Consider the following 24,835-nt stretch of genomic DNA (forward strand, 5'->3'; position numbering starts at 1 on the left):
AAGTAGCCTGCAGTACTGCACTCTAACCACTGCACCACCTCGGCTTTAACAAAGAAAGCCATTCCGTATGTCCAAGCAAAAAACACTATACAATTTTACAATCAAGGGAGAACGTCACTGAAAGAATATGGTTGGGGATAGGAATCAAAACAATTTAAAGTCTGGAGAAAATGTGTTCTGTATATTTTTCAATAGTGTATAGAAACAATAATCACAACATGCATAAAATGTAGTATCCCAACCATGTGCATTTCAACAAGAATAGATAATTAATCATTGTCAGATCATAATGCTTTAATAACAATATATAAAAAGGTGTATGTAGGCTGAATTTTCTTTCGAGCTAAGTTGCAAAAGTATCATTAATAGCATTAAGCTGGGAGTTTGCTCTGCTAAGTTGTTTGATTTTTGGAGTGTGATTGCACCTTGCCAGTGCACTGTATTTGAGACTAGGCCTCAATGCTAAGTGTAATAAACAGTATTAAAATATAGTGTTAATAACATTACATTAAAAAGATATTGCATAAAATAGCATTACTGCCTTTTTTCTACCCTATGGACATGTCTTACGTTCCCCCTTGGTAATAATTCTCAGTTGAAAAACTTCTTAACCAGACTTTAACTAGTTTTCTGGACATAACCTCCCGGCCTGACATTCCATTCCACCTTGTGTTGCCTCTGTGCTCTGGGGCTGAAAATCATCCTTGGCAAAATCCAGATAAGGATTTTGAATCCCTAAGTGAAGAGACACTCATTTATGGCCTGTGTCTGGCCTTCCAGGGCCTCCCCCATGGATCTGAGGCACCTTGCATGTCTTATCACTGATCATTTGGCAGAAAGCTATTGAGATTTTAGGGGCCACCTGATCCACCAATCTTTGACGTGGCAAAAAATTATACTGTTAGGAAATTTGTTTTCCTCCCCTCAGTTGTTACTAACTGGAAGAAAATATCAAACTCCCCTAATATCAGGAAAGTAGGACTAAATAAGACAGATAAGTCTTAGAGACTTGGATTATATCAGTTGTGTCAAATTCAATTTCAATTCAATTTATTAGATTTATAGGCTGCCCAATCCCGGAGGACTCCGGGCGGCTTACAAAGAACAAGAAAAGAAAACAAAATAAAAATAAAAAATAATTTAAAAATTCCCCAACACGCATATGTTCTGATCGGGGCTGGACTCTACATAATTAGGTCAACAGCCCCAGGCCTGCCGGAACAGCCAGGTTTTAACAGCTTTCCTGAAGGCCATGAGGGTGGGTGAGGTTCGGACCTGGTTTTCTCTGAAAATGATCTTTCTGGTATTAGCTTGAAGGCTTTTTTCTCAAGGTTTCTGATTTTTTTTTCTTAGTATGCTATTTTAAAATATTATTATAATGTAATAATGTAGGGTTTTGTAATGAAACATGCAGAGATAGAAATGCTTTAAAAACAAAAAGTGTACACTATCTACTTAAATAGGGCAAAGCAAAGAGTGCTTTGAGTTAATCCAAAGTGTCAGTCCAGCTGACTGCTTGAAGCATCACATTTTTGTGAAGGTCCAGTCTCTTCAAGGCTCTCCCCACTCTGAACATTTAACAACTTACTGAAAAAAAGCCTGTAGTTTAGGTACTTTAGAATAGCAATCACTATATAATAGGAAATTATTAAATTAAATTATTAATCACAGAAGAAAGCTTCTAATATTTTTATATGTTAAATTATTACGGGCAATTCTATGCTGCAAGCCAGAATCCAGCTCGCTGCTATTTTCTAGCGAAGAAAATCTTCTAATGGTTGTCCTGAGAGATAATGCTACTCAGTTCCAACCTTATATTTTATATACAGATACGTTACATAATTTGCACACTCTTTAGTGTAAAACTTGGAGTGATTTTAATTGTGTTTCTCCACCACCTATCATCTGAGATCAGCATAATACAGGTAGAAGGAGGTAGAAGTTTGGAAATATATTATTATTGTAGCTATATTAGCCATTTTCTACCTGAAGTTTAGATGTTAGGGCTTGGGGTTTTGGCATATGGTCAATCTATTTATCCCAATATTTGAGCTATGTTTTAGGAAAAAAAAAATACTAAAAAAATAAGGACATGTTTCTGGTCTCTGCATTCATAAAAGATGTGAAACTCCTGTGGATTCCCATAATTCATCTGGCAATGAGACGGCACACCAGAATTCATTCCCAGAAAAAGAGCCAGCCAATGGAACACAGAATCAAGGACTAACCAAGCAAGAAAAAAATGAGGTATTTTAAAAAAACTTTCCAATAAAGGAACTTCTGAATGTTTTGGTCTATGCGAGGGGTGTCAGACGGGATTTCTTCAAGGTCTGGATCAGCATTGTAGTTCTCCTCCGCAGGCCAGCCGGGGGGGAGAGACGGGATGGACCTGCCCCATTTTCGGTCTGGATGGCCTCCTGCAAGCATCCTGCTGGCCAATGAAATGCATTTATTTATACATGGGCTAAATTTTATTCACAATTGAAATTTTGCCTTTAGTTCTTTTTATTAAATAGAACTACGGGACATTTAGAGGGGAAAATGTGTCATCCAAAAAACTGTTTTCTAAAACAGTCAAAAGCTTTGACTAAGAGGATTTCCCCACTTTTTGGTGGTGTAGTCCCTGGTATTTCTCCTTCCTTCAAGGTCATTCCAGGTGCATCTGACCTTTGTTCCTTATTTTCTACGACCCCATCTTGGAATGTTTGGGATGTTCTTCTGCCCTTAGAAGCACATGAATCTACTAAGCATAGAAGTCAGCAATAGAGAAGGTATTTTTTAAAAAAGAAATCCTGACTCTGTATCAAATCCCCCAAATAAAAAAGTATTGAGTCTGGTCTTTATTGAAATAGAAACAAGGTCTTTTCTATAGAAATTAGAACAGTGTACATTTATGTGAAAATTGAGATTAGTTCAGCATTTGTGGAAGATTAACATGAGGACAACATGAGGATAAAATGAATGTAACCAATTGGACAGATGCCCTCTCCTTTTTTTTAAGGGGCAAACTGTGAAGGATAAAGAACACAAAATATAGAATCCAAAATTACTTCAGCAAAATTTTAACTTTACAAGTTTATGCTAAACATTTCCCCCTCACTTTGTGCAGAGCAGTTATATGGTGCAATTATTTGGTGATAATGTTTTTCCCATTTTGAAATATATATATTTTAGCCAATAACCCAGCTGAATAGCAGTAGCCTTATGCCTAGGGACAGGAGAGTGGTGCTAAGGGCAGGATTATACATAGGTGACTTCTTTTGGCTAACATGTATGGCACAGCATATGTTATATGCTTGCCTAATTTTGGAGGGAAGAAAGTGCCTGTGTACTTAGCAATGGGGAGGAACTTGTCCAATGTGAATATATAATAGAGTAGTTACCTACCTTCCTTTCTCTGCTTATGAGGTGATGGTAACTTTCCAGGTAAGACAGGCGGGTAGCTGGCATGAATCAGGGATTATGTCTAAAGATGTTTGGATTTGAGGAATGGCTAAATCTCTCTTTGAAGGTTATTATTTCTTTACTTTTGGAAGCAATTTTTTTTTCAGTTGTTTTGGCATGAGAGATTCTGTTTTCAGTTTTTCCTATTTGGCTTCCTTCCTGACATTGCTGCAAATACTTTGAAATGGGAATAAGTAACTTGGTCTTTCTGCAGTCAGTGGATATTGGGGAGGGATATTTACTGGCTACTAAATCACAGACTTTGCATTTCAAAATGCCCAGCCATTTTCTCTCCAGCAATTTCTTTTAAGACTAATTATAAAAACTGAATAAGTATTCATACAATATGACTATCTGGGGTGGGTTGATTTTACTTTGTGCACGTCTGGTTGTGATTTTGATTAATTTTAATTTGTTGTATTTACTTAACTAAAAGTTAATTGTTTTGTTTTTCATAACTATGCGGCATACGTAGCTGCAATGAGAATAAGGCCAGAATGTACAAAGATCACCAATATCGTTATATTGTATAAAAATAATTCAAGAGTTATGGCAAATAACTCTAATAAGAATATGATGGATATGTTCTGCAACATTCCATTTTATTTAATCTGTTTTAGCTTCGAGATTCAGCAGAGCAGTTTCAAGAATATTACAGACAGCGGTTACGCTATCAACAGCACTTAGAGCAAAAGGAACAACAACGGCAATTGTATCAACAAATGTTACTAGAAGGAGGAGTTAATCAGGAAGATGGTTCAGATGCACAACAGAATCTTACAGAACAGTTTCTTAATAGGTTGGCTTTAATGACTTTCTACTTCTGTTATAACAAAATAATAGCAAAAATGTTGACAATTCATTAAATAGTGATAGTTGCCAAAAAAAACAATTAACCTGATTTTAATTCTCTTTCCGACTGGATTACTTCTTGCAGTTTATGAGTATATAAGATTTTCATATGTCCTACAGGTCTATCCAAAAGTTGGGTGAATTAAACATGGGCATGGATAGTCTGGGAAACGACGTGCAGACCCTCAACCAACATTGCAATGGGACCAAGGGAAATGTATCCATTCCTCCAGATTCCATTCAGACAATAGCTGGTGATAATACAAACATTAACACAAGCACACCTCAGAAATTTGGCTCCAGTAATCAGATACCATCTCTTGAAGAATCACCTGTCCATGGAAATCAGATGTAAGTAGTCAAATCTTTTTGTTGCTGTCAATAGCAAAAGCACTTAGACTTACATACCTCTCCACAGTGCTTTACAACCATCTCTAAGTGGTTTTACAGAGTCAGCCTATTGCCCCCAAACAATCTGGGTCCTCATTTTACCAACTTTGGAAAGACGGAAGGCTGAGTCAACCTTGAGCCTGGTAAAATTCAAACGGCCAAATTGCAGGCAGTTAGCAGAATAACCCTGCAGTACTGCATTCTAACCATTGTGCCTCCCCGGCTCTGTGCTTTGGGAGGGGAGCGCCTTAGTCAGTTTTTTATTCCTGGGGGCTGCATAGTCAATGCCCTGTAGGTTTCTTGGCAAGATTTTAGGTTTGCCATTTCCTCCTTTCTAGGGCTGAGAGAGGGGAGAGGGTCTCCTTTCAAAGAACTCATTTAATATATGGAGATTTAGTCTAACGGCTGTTTGAGCAAGGCTGAAATCTACAAAGTGTGTTTGTTTGTTTGTTTGTTTGAATAATATTGTCTTCAGGGTTGGGAGAGAGGCATTTGGATTTTGAGTAGACAGTATCTTTATTAAGGCCCCATCTATATTGAAGTCCCCTCCCAAGACCATAATGCATGTGGATTCATCAATATTAGATCAGTGTCATATTTTTCCAGTTCAGTCCACAAGGATCTGATGTGGGATTTCTGTTTTCATTGGGGACATATAAGCAGACTCCAAAAACACAAAAATCCCAATTCCAATTTAAGTGTAATTCTAGCTAAATAGCAAAATCCCTCAAATTCCTGAAGGCTATTCAAGCTATTCCTGCACACTTTCAAAATTATTCATTGCAAAATTTGCATTATATTTACTTCAGGGAGAAAACCTTGTTAGATCTAAAAAGAATTTGAATTTACTGCTGAAAAGTCATATATGAAGTTTAAAACAAAAGTGCAAAAAAGGAAGGGAGGACAGCAGCAGAAGGCAAAGGAAGTTAGAAGAAAAGAAGGGACTTCAACAGATGATTTTATTGAAAGTGGTCTGCAGTAATTTGGGTGTAACAATGAAAGTTAATTTTAAAAACGTATGTTATGCAAATAGTTCAATAAATCTCCAATCACTCTCCTAGTGCTCTGAGCCTCTTTCTTTTCAATTATATAAGAATGGATCATGTTTCTGATCTCTCAATTTTAAAAAGATAAAATGCATTTATCTCACTATGTTGGATTTAATGTTGTGCATTTAAAACAGTGTGCCAGACCAAGCTGCCATTCAGGCACAACATGAAGATTCTTCGGGGATTGTAAGAAAACCAAGAAGTGATGAGGTAGGATTTCACTGCGGTTTACAGAGCAGCTCTCAGCTCTTCTCACATGGAACTATTCAGACTATAGCTTGAAATCTGCTACTGTTTTGGCATTTATGAAAATATTTAAAAGTTGTTTGTAAATGATGATTTATTGATTAATTGTGCCATTGAATCGGTGTCGACAACAACCACATAAAATATACATTTCCCAAGATGATCTGTTCCGATCCTGATCCTTCAGCTCCCTCATTGGTGTACTCAAGGTTACTATAATTGGATCCACTTTGCAGCTGATTGCCTTCTTTTTCTTTCCATGTTTCCTAGCATTATGGACTTCTCAAGAGAGATGGGTTTTTGTATAAAATATGTCCAAAATAAATAATTTCAGTCTAGCCATTTGTGTCTCTCATTTAATCCATTCATTTATTTTTGAGGGCTATTCATAGTATTCCTAGCAGTCTTCTCTATTACCAACAAAAGATAGAAATATTCTGCCTTGTTTTTTCAAAATCCAACTTTTGCTTCTACAGAATGTCACAAGGAAATCTTTGCCTGCATGATTCTGATTTTTGTAGGTATAAGAGTTGTCACAGCATCTGACAATATTTTCTGAGCTGTTTGTTGCTACCCCTCCACACCAAGTGCTGGTTTCACTGTTGGTGATTGATTCTAAAAGGCAGAACTATACTTCCTCATTAGCTCTAATGCTGGTTTCTGTAGCTGTTGTCATTAACTTGGTCTTTATTTATTTACTTAATTTTATTTAGTTTAATATTTAATTGTATTCCTATTTACTTCCATTTAGCTTCTAGATCATTTGCATTTTCAGCTATCAAAATAATGTCATCAGTATAGCATAGAACAGTGATGGTGAACCTTTTTTGGCTCACGTGACTTCTGGTTTGGCCGTAAGGCTGTTTTTTGTCCTCCGGAGCATTCAGGGAGGGCAAAAAATGGCAATATGGCCAAATCGGAAGTGATTTCCGGTTTGGCCGAGGGGCTGTTTTTCGCCCTCCAGAGCCTTCAGGGAAGCCTCCTGAAGGCTCCGGAGGATGAAAAACGGCCCTACAAGCAAACCGAAAGTCTGTTCCCAAATTTCTGGTTTGCCCGTAGGGCGAAAAATGGCCTCAGCAGAAGTCCAAAGTCAGCTGGCCAGCGCACTCATGCACGCTGGAGCTGATAGGGCAAATGGTTCCGCGTACCATCTGTGGCACACATGTGCCAAAGGTTCACCATCACGGGCATAGAATATTGATGTTTCTTTCTCCAGTGTTAAATCATTCTCACTTTTTCCTAATGCAGTCTCGCTCAGCATATATTCAATGTATAGGTTTAATAAATGAAGATAGAATTTACCGCTTGTCTTGTTTCTTTACCAACATGGAGCCAGTCTTTTAAAATGTTCCAGCTAGATTGCGCCTTCCTATTCTGTACATAGATTTCTCATTAGGACAATACAACACTCTAGGATTCATACTTTCTTAGGGACATTTTACAGCTTGACATGGTTGATCTGTTATATTAAAAGATTGTCTGTGCAATCTAATTGATACTATTTGATCATTGATTGCGTTGTGTCCAAGTATTGTCCTTGCTATAATCCTTTCTAATTATGTAAACAAAACTGTTCCTTCTTTGTTTTTCATGTCCTAAGTAGTAAGCAGTAAGCGCTTTGGATTGAGAGTGTCAAATTCCAATCCATTTTAATTAGCCGGTGCCTGAGATATCAATGTGTTGTTTGATTCACTTAATTTTTTTATTGTGTTGAGCTTTTCCACTCCATCCTTCCTGTGTTCGACTGTAACTATGCCTTTGTAGCTTCTGATTTTTTTTTCTTGCATGGCAACATCAGCAGCTCGACATCCAGAAGGATTTAACCTGGTTTTATTATAAATACCATTAATACACACTTAAGATCCTCAGCTCTTCCTCAGTAACATGTTGAGCACCATCCAAGATCCATGATCCAACACTCTACTGTAAATTGCTTTATCTGGTCCAACCATGTGGTTTATCTGAACATCTGGGGTTAACTTTGTACCCTGGGTGATCCTACTCGGAATATACAGTTTTGACATATATTGGCAGTGTGCTTCATTCTTCACTGCAAGGAACACCCCAATCATGCTGAAAGAGCATAGCAGGTTGCGCTCTGAAATGTGCTAGTTAATATTCTGTCATTTATTGTTATAATAGGGTGACATCTAGTGACAGTTGTAAATATCAGAAAAATGGCCTCAAATCTCCAGTATTATCTGATAGGACCATAAATTTATATAGTCATAAACACTGATGGAATAAACATCTACGCTTTTTAGAATTGTACATCTGGTGTATCACACCAGATTATGCAAAAAATAGTGCAAGATGTATAACATGTTTGATATGTTACACAATATATGAGATGATATTATTTGTATAATAATTTGGAACTTCAAATTATTAGCTGGATCATATGATGCCTGTTTTGGTAAAGGTATCATTAAAAGATACCATATTTTTTGGAGTGTAAGATGCACTGGAGTATAAGACACACCAAGATTTTGAAGAGGCAAAATAAAAAAAAGCTTTTGCACTCTGCAGACCTTCCAAAAACAGCACAAGTTTTGCAAAAACCGGCCTTTTTTTTTTTTTTTTCAAAAAAAAGGGCAGGAATAGCCTTTAGGGGGCTTGTAGAGTGTTCCATGGGGGGAGTGGAGGCCCATTTTCTGTCAAAAAAGGGCATGCATAGCCTTTAGGAAGCTTATAAAATGCTCCTGCAAGGGGGGCGGGGGCAAAATTGAGCAAAATATTATCCATTTTTTCGCTCATTTCTGCTCTCCCCAGCCCCCAGGAGCGCTCTATAAGCCTCCTAAAGGCTCTGCATGGCCATTTTGGTGAAGAGGCGGGGTTTCGGGAGGCAAAAAAATGCTGTGTTCAGTGTATAAGACGCACCCAAATTTTCAGCCTCTTTTTTGAGGGGAAAAAAGGTGCGTCTTATACTCCAAAAGATACGGTAAGTCTATTTAACGTGAAACTTTAAATCGGTTACCATCATTCTAAATACTACAATCCAGTTAAGATATCTTTATGCTTGTTGCTAAACCATTTTTTTCTGCTAATGGATGGATATAAAATGTTTCACTGCCAATAGATTACCTTAGTATTGATTGCTAAAATGAATAATTCATGTTCCAAAAATGGCTGAAAATGCAATGACCAGGTTAGATTTTTTTTTTCATAGTTGATGGCAATATTGCAAAGCTCCATTTAATTAAATTTGGAAGTCATTTTTAGATTTTAATTCTATGTATTAGTTTGTTCCACATCTAAAATTTAGATTTCTCTGAACATAAATTTAATTATAATAAAGTTTAGTCTAAACAGAAATATTTAATTTTGAATGACCTGTTAAATAACAATGAGTCTTTTCTTTTTCAAACAGAAATTACTAGAAATTACTTTTTTATTTTCACGATTTATACAGTGTCATCCAGTGCTACTAATATTTACATACTAACTGGATTTTCACAGTGACCTATAGTTTTTAAAATGATGCAAGATACTCAGTCATATAGAACTAATGTAATATTAAAAATTCTTATCTAGTCTCATTTACTTCTGTGACGTTTTACATTTCCTGTTTATTCATCTTCTTTTATGTTTATGCGTCATTTCCCTTTTTTGCCGTCTCAAAAGTGTTTAATAAAAATTTAAAAACATTATTTTTTATACTTGCTTCCTAATAAAAAAATAAAGTTCGTATTTATATTACTGTTTTTATACAGCAGGATGACAAATCAAAGAAACAGTTCATTTGTATCAATACTCTAGAAGATACACAAGCTGTCAGAGCTGTGGCCTTTCATCCAAGCGGCACGCTGTACGCGGTTGGCTCTAATTCCAAAACGCTGAGAGTCTGTGGCTACCCAGAGCTCCCGGACTCAAGGTACAAAGGACGGATTGGGTTTTTCTCATCACTCACCATGTAATATTTGCATCCATGTTTGCTCTGCTTTTTCGTTGCTCTTTTCTCCCCATTTATTTTTGGGTTCACCGACAAAAGGGCGAAGGACAAAACCGCGCCCGACTAAACCGCGTCGCTGACGTCATCAACAGGGCGACAACAGCGCGGAGACAGAAGCACGCTATAAACCCTAAACCTAAACTTAACCCCTAAACCTAACCCCCTAAACCTAACCCTTAACCTAACCCTAAACCTAATCCTAACCCTTAACCTAACCCTAAACCTAACCCTAACCCTAAACCTAACCCTAAAGCTAATCCTAACCCTTAACCTAACCCTAACCCTAAACCTAACCCTAAACCTAACCCTAACACTTAACCTAACCCTAAAGCTAATCCTAACCCTTAACCTAACCCTTAACCTAACCCTAAACCTAACCCTAAACCTAATCCTAACCCTTAACCTAACCCTAAACCTAACCCTAATCCTTAACTTAACCCTAACCCTTAACCTAACCCTAAAGCTAACCCTAAACCTAACCCTTACCTTAAGTTGAATTGGCTTTCTTTCAACGCACTATTTAAAGCGCCCTTCTTTCTCCGCGCTGGCTGTTGTCGCCGCGTTGATGACATCAGCAACGCGGTTTAGTCGGGCGCGGTTTTGTCGTTCGCCCTTTTGACGGGTCACGTTATTTTTAACTTACTGATATAAAAGTACCACTAGAATATTATCTGAAGCATTTTATGTATACAGGTCTACTTAGATTTCTTTTTCACACTCAAGAAAACATCATTGGGTTCAATTTTTCCTTTCAGTAGCAATTGGGAATTCCATTAAGCAAAGAATTTGTACAAATTTTGTCCATTTGGTGGGGGGATATTAATGCATTGACTAGGCCAGTGATTATCAATCTGTGGTCCACAAAACCTGGGGAGGGAGGGGGGTGCATGATATCATCACAGGAGGGCCATGAAGGCTTGAAGAAATGTTATGGTTTAAATCTTGAGTTAACTCTTGGGAGTCTGTGGCCATAAAAGGCGTTTAAAGGGGTTTTGTGGTGAAGAAAAGGTTGAGAACCACTGGACTAGAAGTTACAGAGTATAGTATACAGTGCATTTTAGTCACTTTCAAGGTAGGTGATTGTAGGTTTTGGGCTTTTATTTTTGTGCCCATGAGTCATTTAAGAGAAACAATTGGCCTGGCTTTGTGCCTAAAATTAAACTAGAACTCTCCAGTTTTTAGCCTGCTGCCACCAAATTGGCTTTCTAGATGACTTTAGTACCAATTCATAATTTCTTAAGGTTGTTGTTGATGTTAGCTAAAGCAGACTAAATGCAGGTCTTTTTTCTGGTGTATCTTTCTCTGGGAGATTAGCTCAAAAAACACACACGCACACAGACACACACACTTACTTTCATTAAAATTCCTATTTGGATAAATACCTTTAGTATCCAGTAATAAATAACTGAAATACTTCATTTTTCATACTTCATTTTAATAATATGATATAAATGACCTTTTAACATAATAGCCTAAATAACAATCCTCTGAGGTGATTTATATTAAACTTCAGTTATTGAGACAAGTCAAAATTTAGCTTTATCAATAAAAGCACCTGAAAATTGGAAAACAGTGAATTCTTACTATTTAGTTGCACTGTTTCAAGCACGTCCCATCTTATTTCCATTTCAGTTTATATTTTATAAAAAGTTCCCCCAAAATTGAAATGCATTTTTGAACATGCTAAGACTCACATACATTTCTCTACACAGTTTCCCTGTTATTTCAAGACGTTTATAAAACATATACCAAAAGGCATAGCCAACTTGCTTGCTGGCCATTACTTATTAATTCAGAAAGTAAGAATTTGATTGGTTCATTTTAAAATGTAAATTGATTAAATATCTCATGGTAGGGATTAGGCAGTGGCTCTCACATGCTTTCATGCAACAATTTTTGGTCTTCAAATTAGAAAATAGGTGAAGAAACATGACAAGCAAGATGTTCTGATGCACCTTTGCTAGCAGGGACAAGAAAAGAAAAAATCCACGCTTGCAAATCTTCTATAAGGTTGCCTTCATCTTAACTCTAGACCAAGAGTGAAACTGGTTACATTTCTTAATTTTACTGGTGTTAAAAAAATAAGTAGTCCTCACTTATCAACTGCTAATTCAGCAACTGTTTGAAGTTACGACCGCGCTGAAAACGGAGATTTATAATCGGTCCTCTAAATTGTGGCTGTTGCATCCCTGCAGTTACACGATTGCAATTAGGACATTTGTCAACCAACATTTATGAAGGCTGCAGCACCCTGTGATCACATGATCATCCTTTGCGTAGCCTTTATAACTTTATCGCTTCCAACAAAATGAAGGGGGAAGCCAGCAGGAAGTTGGAGGATGCAATAACATGATATTTCACTTAATGACCTGCAATGATTCACTTAACAATTTCAATGGAACCCATGATGCAAGTCATTGTAATCACATGACCGTTTACTTTATAGTAGTGTTGCATAATGAGAGAGCATGCTCTCCAAATTCTAGTTGGAAAATGAGGACTACCTATAGGTCAATGTTTTCGAATGCTGGCTGGGGAATTCTGGGAGTTGAAGTCCGGACATCTTCAAGTTGCCAAGGTTGAGAAACATTGACCTGTAGTATCTTTCCTCTAATTTTGATACCAGCATCCACAAATGACCAATAGCAGGCCTTACATTGGTGATCTTAATGAACAAGTCGTTCAACTAAAGTCATTGTGACTACTGGAAATGCATTTGGGATCATGGTTCATGTCTCATTTGTATCTTTCTATAAAGTAAGAAATTTAGAAAGTTAAGAAAGGTAATTTTCAATTGGTTCAGTGATTCCATCATTCCCCCCTGAGTTTCTTCAACCTCCATCGTCTTGTGTGGCTGCCAAGCATGGCAAAGGGGCCCCCAGTGTTGACTGTGCCTTAGATAATATGACTTGCTGCTTCTTCACTAAGTTGTCGGTTTGCTGTACGAAATATTGCCCCCCCCCCGTGTGTGTTTTTGTGTGACCCATCACAAGCCCACTTCCACCATGTGAAACTGAAAAAGCCATAAGTGTATTAACTCACATAGGTTATCTTGTGAAGTGTGTTCCTAGTCTCTTTGTAACTATTTCCTTATATGTTGTTTAGCTCCTCCACTGGTGTTCCTCAAAAACTCGTATTTGACTTAGGCAGATCTGCGCTCTCTTCTTCTTCTGTAAAGATCACAACAAAGTAACTAGTATATTTATTTACCTACACTTTCGAATCTTCAGTGCATTGGGGTTGTGGTGTTCTTTTGGCTTCTCCATTATGTGCTGCTTTCCCACATCTAAATATACTGCCTTTCTTTATATATATATTTGGGCTGTTTTTTTTTCCTCCATGTTTTATAGCTTAATGCACCACTACATTTTTCAGCTCCTGTATCACGATTCTTTTTTTAAATGCTACTTCAAAACTGTCTTGATTATATTAGCTCTCCGTTGCCATATTAGCATCCTCTTTTATTTGCTCAGTTATACAGCCAAGTAGCAACATTACGTCTTTACTTTTATATACAATATGTACATATATACATTTTACAGCTACTTGTAAATGATGTTCAAATGTCTCTTTCCTTGGGTCTGTATTGATTAGGGTTATGCTTGTATAGAAAAAGAAAATAATGCTAGGTATTATTACACTTTCATTAGCATTACAGTTATGAGCCATTGTGTCTGCATATGGCTAAATTGGCTTTCTTATACATTAATTTGTTTTGGCATATACGTAATACTTTGCCTTCACTGTCTCAAATATATTAGAAGTGGCTTAAGAAAATAAATGTTAGTCTTTCTACTTTATCTGCATAGACTGCAAAAAAAAATTGGACAGTTCAGTTGTATAAATTAATCTTTGCTCCTGTAATGTTAAGAAGCGGATCTCTTCTGTTGCATATATTCTAACTATAAATAAGTAAATAAATTTGTTGGTTTTGTTCTTTGAATACAATAGTGGTAAATGATGCTGTTCAAGGAAAGGGCAGTTATGGAAAAGCTCTCTCACAAAATTGAACTTGTGCATTCCAAAAAAATCCCAGAAACAGCTTCCACAAAGGTGTATTAATTTGCATTGGATAGCTAGGTAATGGATTTTATTTCAAAGAGTGAAATCATTTATTTCCTAATTCAGCAAGTTGTTGTCTCAATGGAACAAAATGTAGAGGCAGAAAGTAAATCTCCTCTTATTGATTGAACTGTGGATGAGTTATAATAGATCAGCAAGTACTATGACTCTAGATTTATCTACATTAGCAACATAGATTTTACTCTCTAAGCCCTACTGTTCTGCTTAGATGCAGAAAATTCCTGGAAGCGGATGTTATATGTGAAAAGATTTATATAACATTGGTTCCTGAACATTGGATTTGGGAGATCAAAGAATTCCTGCCCTGCATTAGCCCAAGATTTGGGTTCCATAGAGCTTCTGGGGAAAACATCCTATTATTTTTTAAAAATCTCTGGACTGCAACAGGATATGCAATTGATTCAGTCACGTTTTATAGGAGAGTGATACAGTAGGTGTATATATTTTGCTGGAATGCAGAACAAGCAAGGAATATACAAAATATTTCAAGGAGGTTTACTCTAATGTGGTTCTAATGTAGATATATTGATGTGAAAATAAGGGTAATAAATTGGAAATGCTTTAGTTTAAAATCCAGCCTAGGTAAGATGTGAGAGTTAAACAGTTTTGAAGCATAGCTAATAAATCCCAAATTGAAAAAGAACAAAGATCAATAATTTCTTGCCAAGATTCCCCATCTTCTCTTTTTGTTTTGATTCAAATATATGAATAGCCTTTTATTTGGAATTAATAAAAATTTCAGCGAATGAATTTAGATTGGAGAAAAGATAAGCACCAACAACATGCTGTAATTTGGAATCACATCAGGGAAGCAATGAAATATCCTTCTTACCTATTGCTTCCCCAATCATTTTAGCAGGGCCTCCCTTCCATTCATCGTAGATCTATAAGATACATAAAGACTAATGGATCTTGTAGCATAAAATGCAATTTTACCACAGGGTAAAACTTTTTCAAAAATATGTTTAGTTAAATTTGAAATGAAAATAATTTATAAACAGCTAAATTAGATTGCAGTCCTCTATATTCATCACTGAACTTTTTGCAATTTATTTATGAATGGATATGCATAGAACTGTTTATTGTTGTAGATTATAGAATGTGAGAAAGAAAATGCAAATCAAACTCTTCTAATTTCAATATATTATTTCATAAAATATAAAAAAGCTAGATAACGATGGTGCTTTGTTTGCTTTACTTTTTCTTTTTTAAAACAGACAGTTGGCACATACATTTAATAAATTATTACTATTATTATTTAGAGGTGCTCGAAATAGTCAGATTAACGTTTAAATATATCTTTGTTTTCATATTCACTGAAAATTAACTAGTTTCAACTCAATCTTTATGATCAGATACACTTCTGCTATTTATTTTTGTTTTATATCTAAGAATTTTTCTTTTTGTGTTGTATTTCCTAATACCTTAAATGTATTTAAACCATTTAAAATTGTTTGGGTGAAAATAACTGCTCTTTCCCAATATTCTTACTAAGTCAGACACTACTGTAATTGACTTTATTGGTTCACACATACGTGTTCATGCACATAGAGACCCAGAGTGAAGAATGTAATAATCATTCTAATCTTTATAATGTTTTTAGTGGTAATGGCACTCCTAAACAACCCGCCGTTCGTTTCAAGCGAAACAAACATCACAAGGGATCGATCTATTGTGTAGCATGGAGCCCCTGTGGACAGTTGCTAGCTACCGGTTCCAATGACAAATATGTTAAAGTCCTGCCTTTCAATGCAGATACCTGTAATGCCACTGGTAAGTGCGAGCAACAATAAAATGTAATAAATCTGAACACTGGTGATAGAAGAGAAACAAAATAGTTCTTGTGAATAACATAATGGAGTCAAAACTAACTATTCCTTTCAATCCGAAACATTTTAAAAGGCAGTCATTGATAAATCCTAATTCGGATCTTTGTCTGAATTTCTCCTTTCTTAAATTAGAACAATTTCTCTCTGTCTTTATTTCCTGCCACATATACATTACATATAAAATTAGATTACAAATGTTGAAGAATAGAAAAATATTAAGCATATTTATTTACTGTATTATAGATGACCTGAACTAAGTTTAGGTTTATTAGATTTATATGCCGCCCTTCTCCCAAGGACTCAGGGCAGCGTACAACATTAAAAGAAACACATAATACAAAAGTTAAAAAAAAATTAAATAGAATATCCCAAACCCAATTAAAATTGACAATGACTTTTTTAAAAAAAAAAATCGAATTAAAATTAACAGTGATCAATAATTTGTTTTGTTTTGTTCAGGCCAGGCTGGCTTGCTGGAAAAGCCAACTTTTTAGGGCGCGTCGGAAGGACCGGAGGTCGGGGATTCTCTTTAGGTGTTTTATGTACAAAAATGTTTAAATCAGGCTTTGTCCATAGTCACGTAATAATGGATAGTACCCAAACTATGGATAGTACTCATTACTTTTTCCTCAAAACTGAGTATTCATTGTTTGATGTCACTCCTTTTCTTTCAATTAATCAGGATAGAAAAAGTCAAATGCCGCAGTTCTCCTGGCAGAATAAGATATTTTCGGTTCTCCATTATTAATCATGGCAGTTTATAGGTGTTTACTGAAATTATTATTAGATAATAATTCTTGAATAGGAATGCCTTTTAGGGCCGTTTGCTGTTTATTAACTTCTTTAATGGATTAACGGGGGGGGGGGGGGGACACAGTTTCCACCATTAATCTACTAAATTGAAGTTTACTGTGATTTAGTTTTTACACGGCAGCCTTAAGTTATTGACAGACTCCACTGCTATTTTCTGCAATTGGACTCTCTTTAAAAAAAAACACAATATAATTGGAGTTTGCTAAATTCCATTTTAATTACCTAGAATGTCTCTGTAAATTACCTAGAACAGTGTTTCTCAAGCTTGGCCACTTGAAGATGTCCGGATTTCAACTTCCAGAATTCCCCAGCCAGCGAATGCTGGCTGGGGAATTCTGGGAGTTGAAGTCCGGACATCTTCAAGTGGCCAAGCTTGAGAAACACTGACCTAGAATGTCTGTGTAAATTTTGCTTCAGTGCAAAATTTGCTGTTGGAAAATAAACGTATTTCTTGTACTAATTAAATGTTTACCCAGAATCCTGCTATGCTGCCAGGTAAGCCTGACAGCCTTTTACAAAACCACAGCCTTCCCTGGCTGACGTTTGCTAAAACACAGTAACTATAAATTTTGAAATATTTTAGTAGGTACATCTGTTTCTCGTTTTTCAAAACCAAGCTTTTCCTAATTTTTACATTGTGTCATAAAATTCCTTAAATGGTTAGTAAACCTATTCTGTACTAAACATATACTTGTTTTTATTTTTCCTGTTTTAATGCTTTTAGGGCCAGATCTGGAATTTAGCATGCATGATGGAACTATTAGAGATCTAGCCTTTATGGAAGGTCCTGAAAGTGGCGGTGCCATTTTAATAAGTGCTGGAGCTGGTGACTGTAATATTTATACCACAGACTGCCAGCGAGGGCAAGGTCTCCATGCGCTGAGTGGCCACACTGGTATGTTAACAGCTCATCAGAATCATTAGCTTTACAGTCTTGCTTTATGAAAAGTTTAATAAAGTTTAAAATGCGCACTGTATATTAAAAATATGAAAATCTACAAGTATCTCTTAATGTCTCCCTTGTGGCTTAAAAGTAACTATTTCTTAATTAAACCGCTTAGGGAGGGCTGTAAAGCACTATGAAGTGCTATTGCTATAGGTGTTAATAGCTTTTTAAAACCCGCAGTGAATACAAATTAATATCTCTTATATACGCAGGTCACATTTTAGCACTTTATACGTGGAGTGGATGGATGATAGCATCTGGATCCCAAGACAAGACTGTGAGATTCTGGGATCTCAGAGTACCAAGTTGTGTTCGAGTTGTTGGAACAACTTTTCACGGAACTGGTATGTTTACTGATATTGACCTAAAAACACACATTGGTGATAGCTGTTCAAAAATTTTATTGTACAGAAGATGGAGATTGTCACGGTAAAGGAATAGCTTCTTTATAAATTTGAGTAAATGCTGGGAATCTTTTGTTAAACATCTAACACTATTATTAGAGGGACATTTCAAATAATTAAACGGAATGTTTATTTTGTAAATTGTATATTTAATGGTCAGTATTCCAGTCTCATATTATATGAAAGACCTTTTTTAAACATGTAAAATAACTTGTTTAAATTTTTTACTGATAAATGCTTTTATGAGCCGAGGTGGCGCAGTGGTTAGGGTGCAGTACTGCAGGCCACTTTAGCTGACTGTGATCTGCAGTTCAGCAGTTCAAATCTCACCGGCTCAAGGTCGACTCAGCCTTCCATCCTTCCGAGGTGGGTGAAATGAGGACCCGGACTGTGGGGGCAAGTTGCTGACTCAATTTGCTAAAAAAATTTGTAAACCTCTTAGAGAGGGCTGAAAGCTCTATGAAGCGGTATATAAGTCTAATAAATAAATAAATAAATAAATATTGACAAGCATGTTTAGCATTCTCAAGTCAGTCAAACGTTCCTGGTTTTATCAAACTTGCAAAGACAGAAGCAGATCCTTCATTATTGTACAGTTGATCCTATGTTAGCACCAATGTGATTGTTAAATGCATCTGACGTCGTTTTGATGAGTATTTTAGAAGATCTACATTAGAATCTGGATTTGAAACCAGGCTTAGAGCACATAATGGGTTCTTTTCTTTCAGGCAGTGCTGTTGCATCTGTAGCTGTAGATCCTAGTGGTCGCCTTCTAGCTACTGGGCAGGAAGATTCCAGCTGTATGCTTTATGATATTCGTGGTGGGCGGATGGTTCAAAGTTATCATCCTCATTCCAGTGATGTCCGTTCTGTTCGGTTTTCCCCCGGGGCTCATTACCTTCTCACAGGGTCATATGACATGAAAATAAAAGTCACAGACCTGCAAGGTAATTTCACTTCTGAACGATTCCTAAATAGCACAAATGCTCTCCGTCTCTCTCTTTAGATCAACTTCATATGTTTATTTGATTTTTATCCAACCTTTAATGTTTTTTATAAATAAGTCAAGGCAACAGACATGCCTGATATTCCTTTAGCCTCCTATTTTCCACTCAGCAATCCTAGTGGGTTTGGCTCAGTGGTGGGATTCAGCCAGTTCGCACCTATCAGGGAGAACCGGTTGTTAATTTTCTAAGCAGTTGGTAGAACTGTTTGTTAGAAGAAATCTTCTTTTGGTTCTTTCCACTTTACAGGGCTAATCCTGTAAGGAAGGCAGGAAGGAAACATTCTGGTGTTGTTTCTAGCCTGATTTTTATTGCCCTGCTTACAGAAACTGCCTCTCCGGTTAACCCTTATCACATTAGATCATCTAAGGCAAAGCGCCCATCAATGTGACTACCCTCCCGGCCTTCCATAAATCTACTAAGTCCTGGCTGTTCCGGCAGGCCTGGGGCCGTTGAAGTATCCAGCCCCACTTTAATTGTGAATGTTGTTGTATTTTAAATTTTGTATTGTCTTATTTATCCCCCTTCCCTTTTTTATTGTAAGCCGCCCGGAGTCCTTCGGGAGTGGGCGGCATACAAAACTAATAAACGAGAACGAGAATGAGAGTGACATTGAGTTGGCCATGCCCACACAGTCACATGACCACCAAGCCCCACCTACCCAGCTGGTCATTAGGGCAGAGAACCGCTTGTTAAATTATTTGAATCCTACCACTGGTTTGGCTGAGAAATAGTAAATGGTCCAGAATCACCCAGACAGCTTTTATACCTAAGGCGGGACTAGTATTGAGTCTCTTGGTTTCTACTCGAGCACCTTAACCATTGTACCTATTTATCTAACTCTTATATAAAATGTGATGTGCCATTATGGCAAACTACATCTGTCTTCTTTAATTTCTGGAACTCAATAGTGGAATTACCTGTTCTGCAATAGATGAAATGAGGGAGCGGAAAGCATAATCCATCTGATTTGTTTCAGGGTACATGAAACGGTTTACTTGAACTAAACAGTATTAATGAAGTTTATGTGCAAAGATAAAGGAAACGGCAGTGCTTTAAGCAATTCTAATTTCTAATTATTCTTCATAGGTGACCTTACTAAGCAGCTACCAACTATGGTAGTAGGGGAGCACAAGGACAAAGTGATTCAGTGCAGATGGCATACACAGGATCTTTCCTTCTTATCATCTTCCGCTGACAGAACTGTCAAACTCTGGAGTTATAACGTATGAATGAAGCACAGATCCACAAGGCAACTGGAGGTGTCTATGAAAAGAACAGCATTTCAGCAAGAAGATGCGTCCCACAGAAACTTGGTTGTTATGAGATGTTGGTGTGTTGGTGTGGATTATTATTTTTCAGTGCTTTCCATGTGATCTCATGCTGCTACGACCTCCTGTAGTCTTGTTGCTGAGGTTTGTTACGAGAGCTCTTGCGAAGTCAATGTGCACTCCAAAAAGTTACATTTATTTTATGTGTTTACATTTTGTGTTATTTGCATTCCCTGGTCTTGGTCTCAATGACAATATTTATTTTTTTTAAAAAATCAGGTTGAATTAAGAGTTCAAGGAAATTCACATGCAATATCACAGCATCCACACAGATTAAGACTTGTTATATGCCATGCTGTACAATGTTGTTTACATCTATCTTAATTAGTGGCCCAAAACCTTTCCCCATCAAAGCTTCATTTAATACGTATAATTATGAACTCTAAAGATGGTTAAAGAGGACCTGACTCTTGATCATAGTAACTAGCTAGAGATTGAGATGTATGAAATGATTCTCAGTTTGAGGCTGTACTTCGTTGGATTATGTTCAAAATTCAAGCTTTTGGTAGGAAAAACATGGGTGTGAAGAGGCATTAGCGTTACTGAATGCAGCAAAATACCTCTGTGTAATGTAGGAAAGCAAACACTTTTAGGTGTGGTTGGTACATGATATCAGTGGCTATAATCCTTCCTACAGAGGCACGTATGTGAAAGTATTGTGTGTGCAGTTAGGAATTTTTCTGAAGTTGCTATAATTACTAATTGCCTTGTTGGAAAAAAAAAAAGTAATATATTAAATTGCCCATTCCTCATCATTGCAAAACAGTATAGTAAAATGTTTCGAAATATCCTCTGGTTACACAGTTTTCTCCTGTGTTTTTATAGAACAGTGGTTCCCAAACTTGGCAACTTTAAGACTTGTGGACTTCAACTCCCAGAATTCTCCAGCCAGAGCTTAAAGTTGCCAAGTTTGGGAACCACTGATATAGAATACCATACAAATTTTAAAGGCAATAGCACGGCTTGAAATGCTATGTCTGCATGATAATCTAAAACTAAATTATTTCCCAGTTCAGAAGTTTATTTGGAATTTTTAATTTCTTGCACTGACTATATAATATAGTTGCAACTTTATTTCTATATTTAGAGTATTATGTTCCTCTATTGTTTTATATTTTCATATTGTACATTTATATTGCTTTTAAATTAAATTCTTAAATATTTGGATTATTTATTTGAAGTAAAATTTAAGGCTTGGTTCTAATATATGCTGTGCACTGTAGCAACACCTTTTTGAACTGTCATTAAAAAAAAGTTGAGGTTACTATAGAAGTGTATATGTACTTAATTCAATAAAGAAAGTGAAGCTACGTAATTTTTCTTCCTTCATGTGGAAACAACTACCATGAGGTGTATGAATAAGCCGACAATCAATTTTTTTACCAAAATAACATGAGAAATCCATTACCCACAGATAGGGTGACCCACATTTTTCATGCTATTTTGAATAAAAATCCAAAGGCTGCTTACCCTTGGATGGGCTTATCTGTGCATATATATATTGGAAATATCTGTACTTTTAAAAACTTTATCATATATACTCACAGATAAGCCCACCTAAATTTTGCCACCTAAATGTTTTGGCTTATGGAAACCAAAATAGCGGAATAAAGGTTTACAATAACAGCAGCAATGTAAAATCCATCTGTATAATAAAGATGGTCATCTATGTATTCATTTAAAAGCCCTCTGAATTTCTTAACGCCTATGTAAAAAAAAACAGCCAGATTAATATAGTGATTAAGTCACCAGGCTTGAAACCAGGAGATAGTGAGTTCTAGTCCTGCCTTAGGCACAAAGCCAACTGGATCCACAGCTGTCATTTGACCACCACCTAACGGCTGTGACCAGGGGGGCATTCGCCCAGGTTCGCCTGGTGCGCCAGTTGCGACCCTACCTGAATCGGGAGGCTCTCACAACAGTCACTCGGGCCCTTGTGATCTCTAGGCTGGAATACTGCAATGTGCTCTACATGGGGCTGCCCTTGAAGAGCATCCGGCGGCTTCAGCTAGTTCAGAACGCAGCCGCGCGAGTGATTGCGGGTGCACCTCGATTCACCCGCATAACACCCATCCTCCGCGAGCTGCGCTGGCTGCCTGTCGATCTCCGGATGCGCTTCAAGGTGCTATTAATCACCCATAAAGCCCTACATGGCAGTGGATCTGGATACTTGAGAGACCGCCTTCTGCCAATCACCTCCCTGCGACCAATAAGATCCCATACACTAGGCCTCCTCCGTATTCCATCGGCCAGCCAGTGTCGGCTGGCAACCACAAGGAGGAGGGCCTTCTCAGCAGTAGCCCCGGCCCTTTGGAACGAGCTCCCCGTGGAGATTCGTACCCTCTCCACCGTCCAAGCCTTCCGCATAGCCTTGAAGAACTGGCTCGCCCGTCAGGCCTGGGGATAAGGATAGTTACCCCTCCCGAATGATGAATGTATGTTGCCTACCATTTTATTATATGTCTTCTATCTTGATGTTTGTGTTCCCCCCTTCCCAGTTTTATGTGAGCCGCCCTGAGTCCCCTCAGGGAAAAGGGCGGCCTACAAATTCTAATAAAACTCAAAACTCAAAACTCAACTGAGGGATCGTGGGCCTTCACTTCCTCATCATCCTGGCAAGCAGATAATGGCAAACCACTTCTAAAAATCCTGCCAAGAAAAATACACGAGGCTTGTCTGCACAGTTGGCCTGGGCCAGTGGTTCCCAAACTTGGCAACTTTAAGACTTGTGGACTTCAACTCCCAGAATTCTCCAGCCAGCTCTGCTTCTGGGAGTTGAAGTCCACAAGTCTTAAAGTTGCCAAGTTTGAGAACCACTGGCCTAGGCCAACTCTAATTGAAAAACACAAAACAAACAAATTGGGGAAAAAATAGTAACAGAAGGAATCTTGCACCATCCTGTACACTAATATTTCATAAGGCTAGAAGAAAACCAGGAAATGTCTTTTGTTCAGGGATATTTATTCAAGAATCTGCTGCTTTATCGCTGATTAGCGGTTTTATAGTTGATCCTGATCCGCACAATGCACGGCCAACTACTGAAATGCTTCCAAACAAGATACTCTCCTCTGACTACTTAAGATCAATTTTTGCACCTCCATTCAGCTTCCCTACTAATGGGCCTGTTTTCAGACTTTTTCTTCCACGCATCTGAAAAGTGCCCTCAAGTATCTGATACGTCTCTACCTCAGATTCACTGAGTGAAAATAAGAGTTACTGTAGATTTCACAACATCACATTTTTACACAGTGTTAATTGGACTATAAATTCTCTAGTTTCCTTGTCAAAATGTACTATGAGCAATGAAAAAGCTACGTTTGTATTTTGCCTGGTCACAAAGGAATTTTTGGCATCCTACAAGAAACAAATGTCACACAAATTTAGATTACCAAACGCAAAATATCCCTGTAATCCTAATGTTTTTAAAAAACTGATTTTTACTGCTAATTGTATCAAAATGCCTGGTGAATAAGAAAAAAAAAGTTTATCTGGTACCAAAATGTCCAGGAAACTCCATGTGAAATTCCAAGGAAGATGTGATTTAATTGGCATGCCTTGTCAAAAGACTTATTTTAATAGTTGTATACCTAACACAAAGGGACTCAGTGGCTAAGAGGCTGAGCTTGTCGATCAGAAAGTTCAGCAGTTTGAATCCCTACCGCCGTGCAATGGAGTGAGCTTCCGTTACTTGTCCCAGCTTCTGCCAACCTAGCAGTTCAAAAACATGTAAAAATGCAAGTAGAAAAAGAGGAACCACCTTTGGTGGGAAGGCAACAGCGTTCCATGCGCCTTCGGCGTTGAATCATGCCGCCACATGACCACGGAGACGTCTTCGGACAGCGCTGGCTCTTTGGCTTTGAAACAGAGATGAACACCGCCCCCTAGAGTTGGGAACAACCAGCACATATGTGCGAGGAAAACCTTTACTTTTATACCTAACAAACTCAATTCACTTTAAGTAGATCCTTTAAAAATAGATCCTAACTCCAGGTAAATGTGGTATATAGAGTGTTGAAAGAAATGTCCTTCTGGGTTCGTCTCCAAGTGGGGGAAAAGACACTGGAGACACGGAGGCTGCTTGGAAAGATGGTTTTAATGGTGGACAGGGCCACACGGCTTGAGCCCTGAACAGAAAAGGGGATCACATGCTTCAATGTTGGTGGAGAAGAAGAGAAGGGCCGAGGGAGGGGCTTGCTAGGCTTTTTATACCCTGTTCAGTCCCACCTCTCTGTTTCCTGTTCCTGTGTAAGAAATGCATTCTGATTGGTTGTCAGACTCCCATGGGGCCATGCAGGGGGCAACTCTCTAGGCTGCGTTTTGAATCCAGGTTTGGTTGAGTTCTCAGATGCCATGTGGTCAGTTGGGGCCAATATTATCATGCCTTAATCCCACCCCCCTGGAGCTGAAGGGGAGAACTCTTTATTATGTAAAGGGACTAGCTTGGCTTTCTTAATGGCCCATTGACAAAGTGGGCGGAGGGAGGGAGCTACAG

The 24,835-nt window shown here is 37.6% G+C and overlaps 1 protein-coding gene across 1 annotated transcript in view; it reads left to right on the forward strand.

Moving 5' to 3' along the window:
- WDR47 (WD repeat domain 47) overlaps window positions 1-20,549 on the forward strand; it is a 38,319-nt gene extending 17,770 nt beyond the window's left edge. Inside the window, exons 6-15 of the mRNA XM_032219016.1 lie at window positions 2,121-2,247; window positions 4,065-4,243; window positions 4,417-4,647; window positions 5,870-5,945; window positions 9,695-9,855; window positions 15,620-15,789; window positions 17,383-17,553; window positions 17,817-17,948; window positions 18,737-18,955; window positions 20,102-20,549. Of these exons, the coding sequence (XP_032074907.1) occupies window positions 2,121-2,247; window positions 4,065-4,243; window positions 4,417-4,647; window positions 5,870-5,945; window positions 9,695-9,855; window positions 15,620-15,789; window positions 17,383-17,553; window positions 17,817-17,948; window positions 18,737-18,955; window positions 20,102-20,244 (1,609 nt within the window). The 3' untranslated portion in view covers window positions 20,245-20,549. The remainder of the gene's footprint in view (window positions 1-2,120; window positions 2,248-4,064; window positions 4,244-4,416; window positions 4,648-5,869; window positions 5,946-9,694; window positions 9,856-15,619; window positions 15,790-17,382; window positions 17,554-17,816; window positions 17,949-18,736; window positions 18,956-20,101) is intronic.
- The last annotated feature ends 4,286 nt before the right edge of the window (window positions 20,550-24,835 follow it).

The sequence above is a fragment of the Thamnophis elegans genome, chromosome 5 (genome assembly GCF_009769535.1).
Source record: "Thamnophis elegans isolate rThaEle1 chromosome 5, rThaEle1.pri, whole genome shotgun sequence".
NCBI lineage: Eukaryota > Metazoa > Chordata > Lepidosauria > Squamata > Colubridae > Thamnophis > Thamnophis elegans.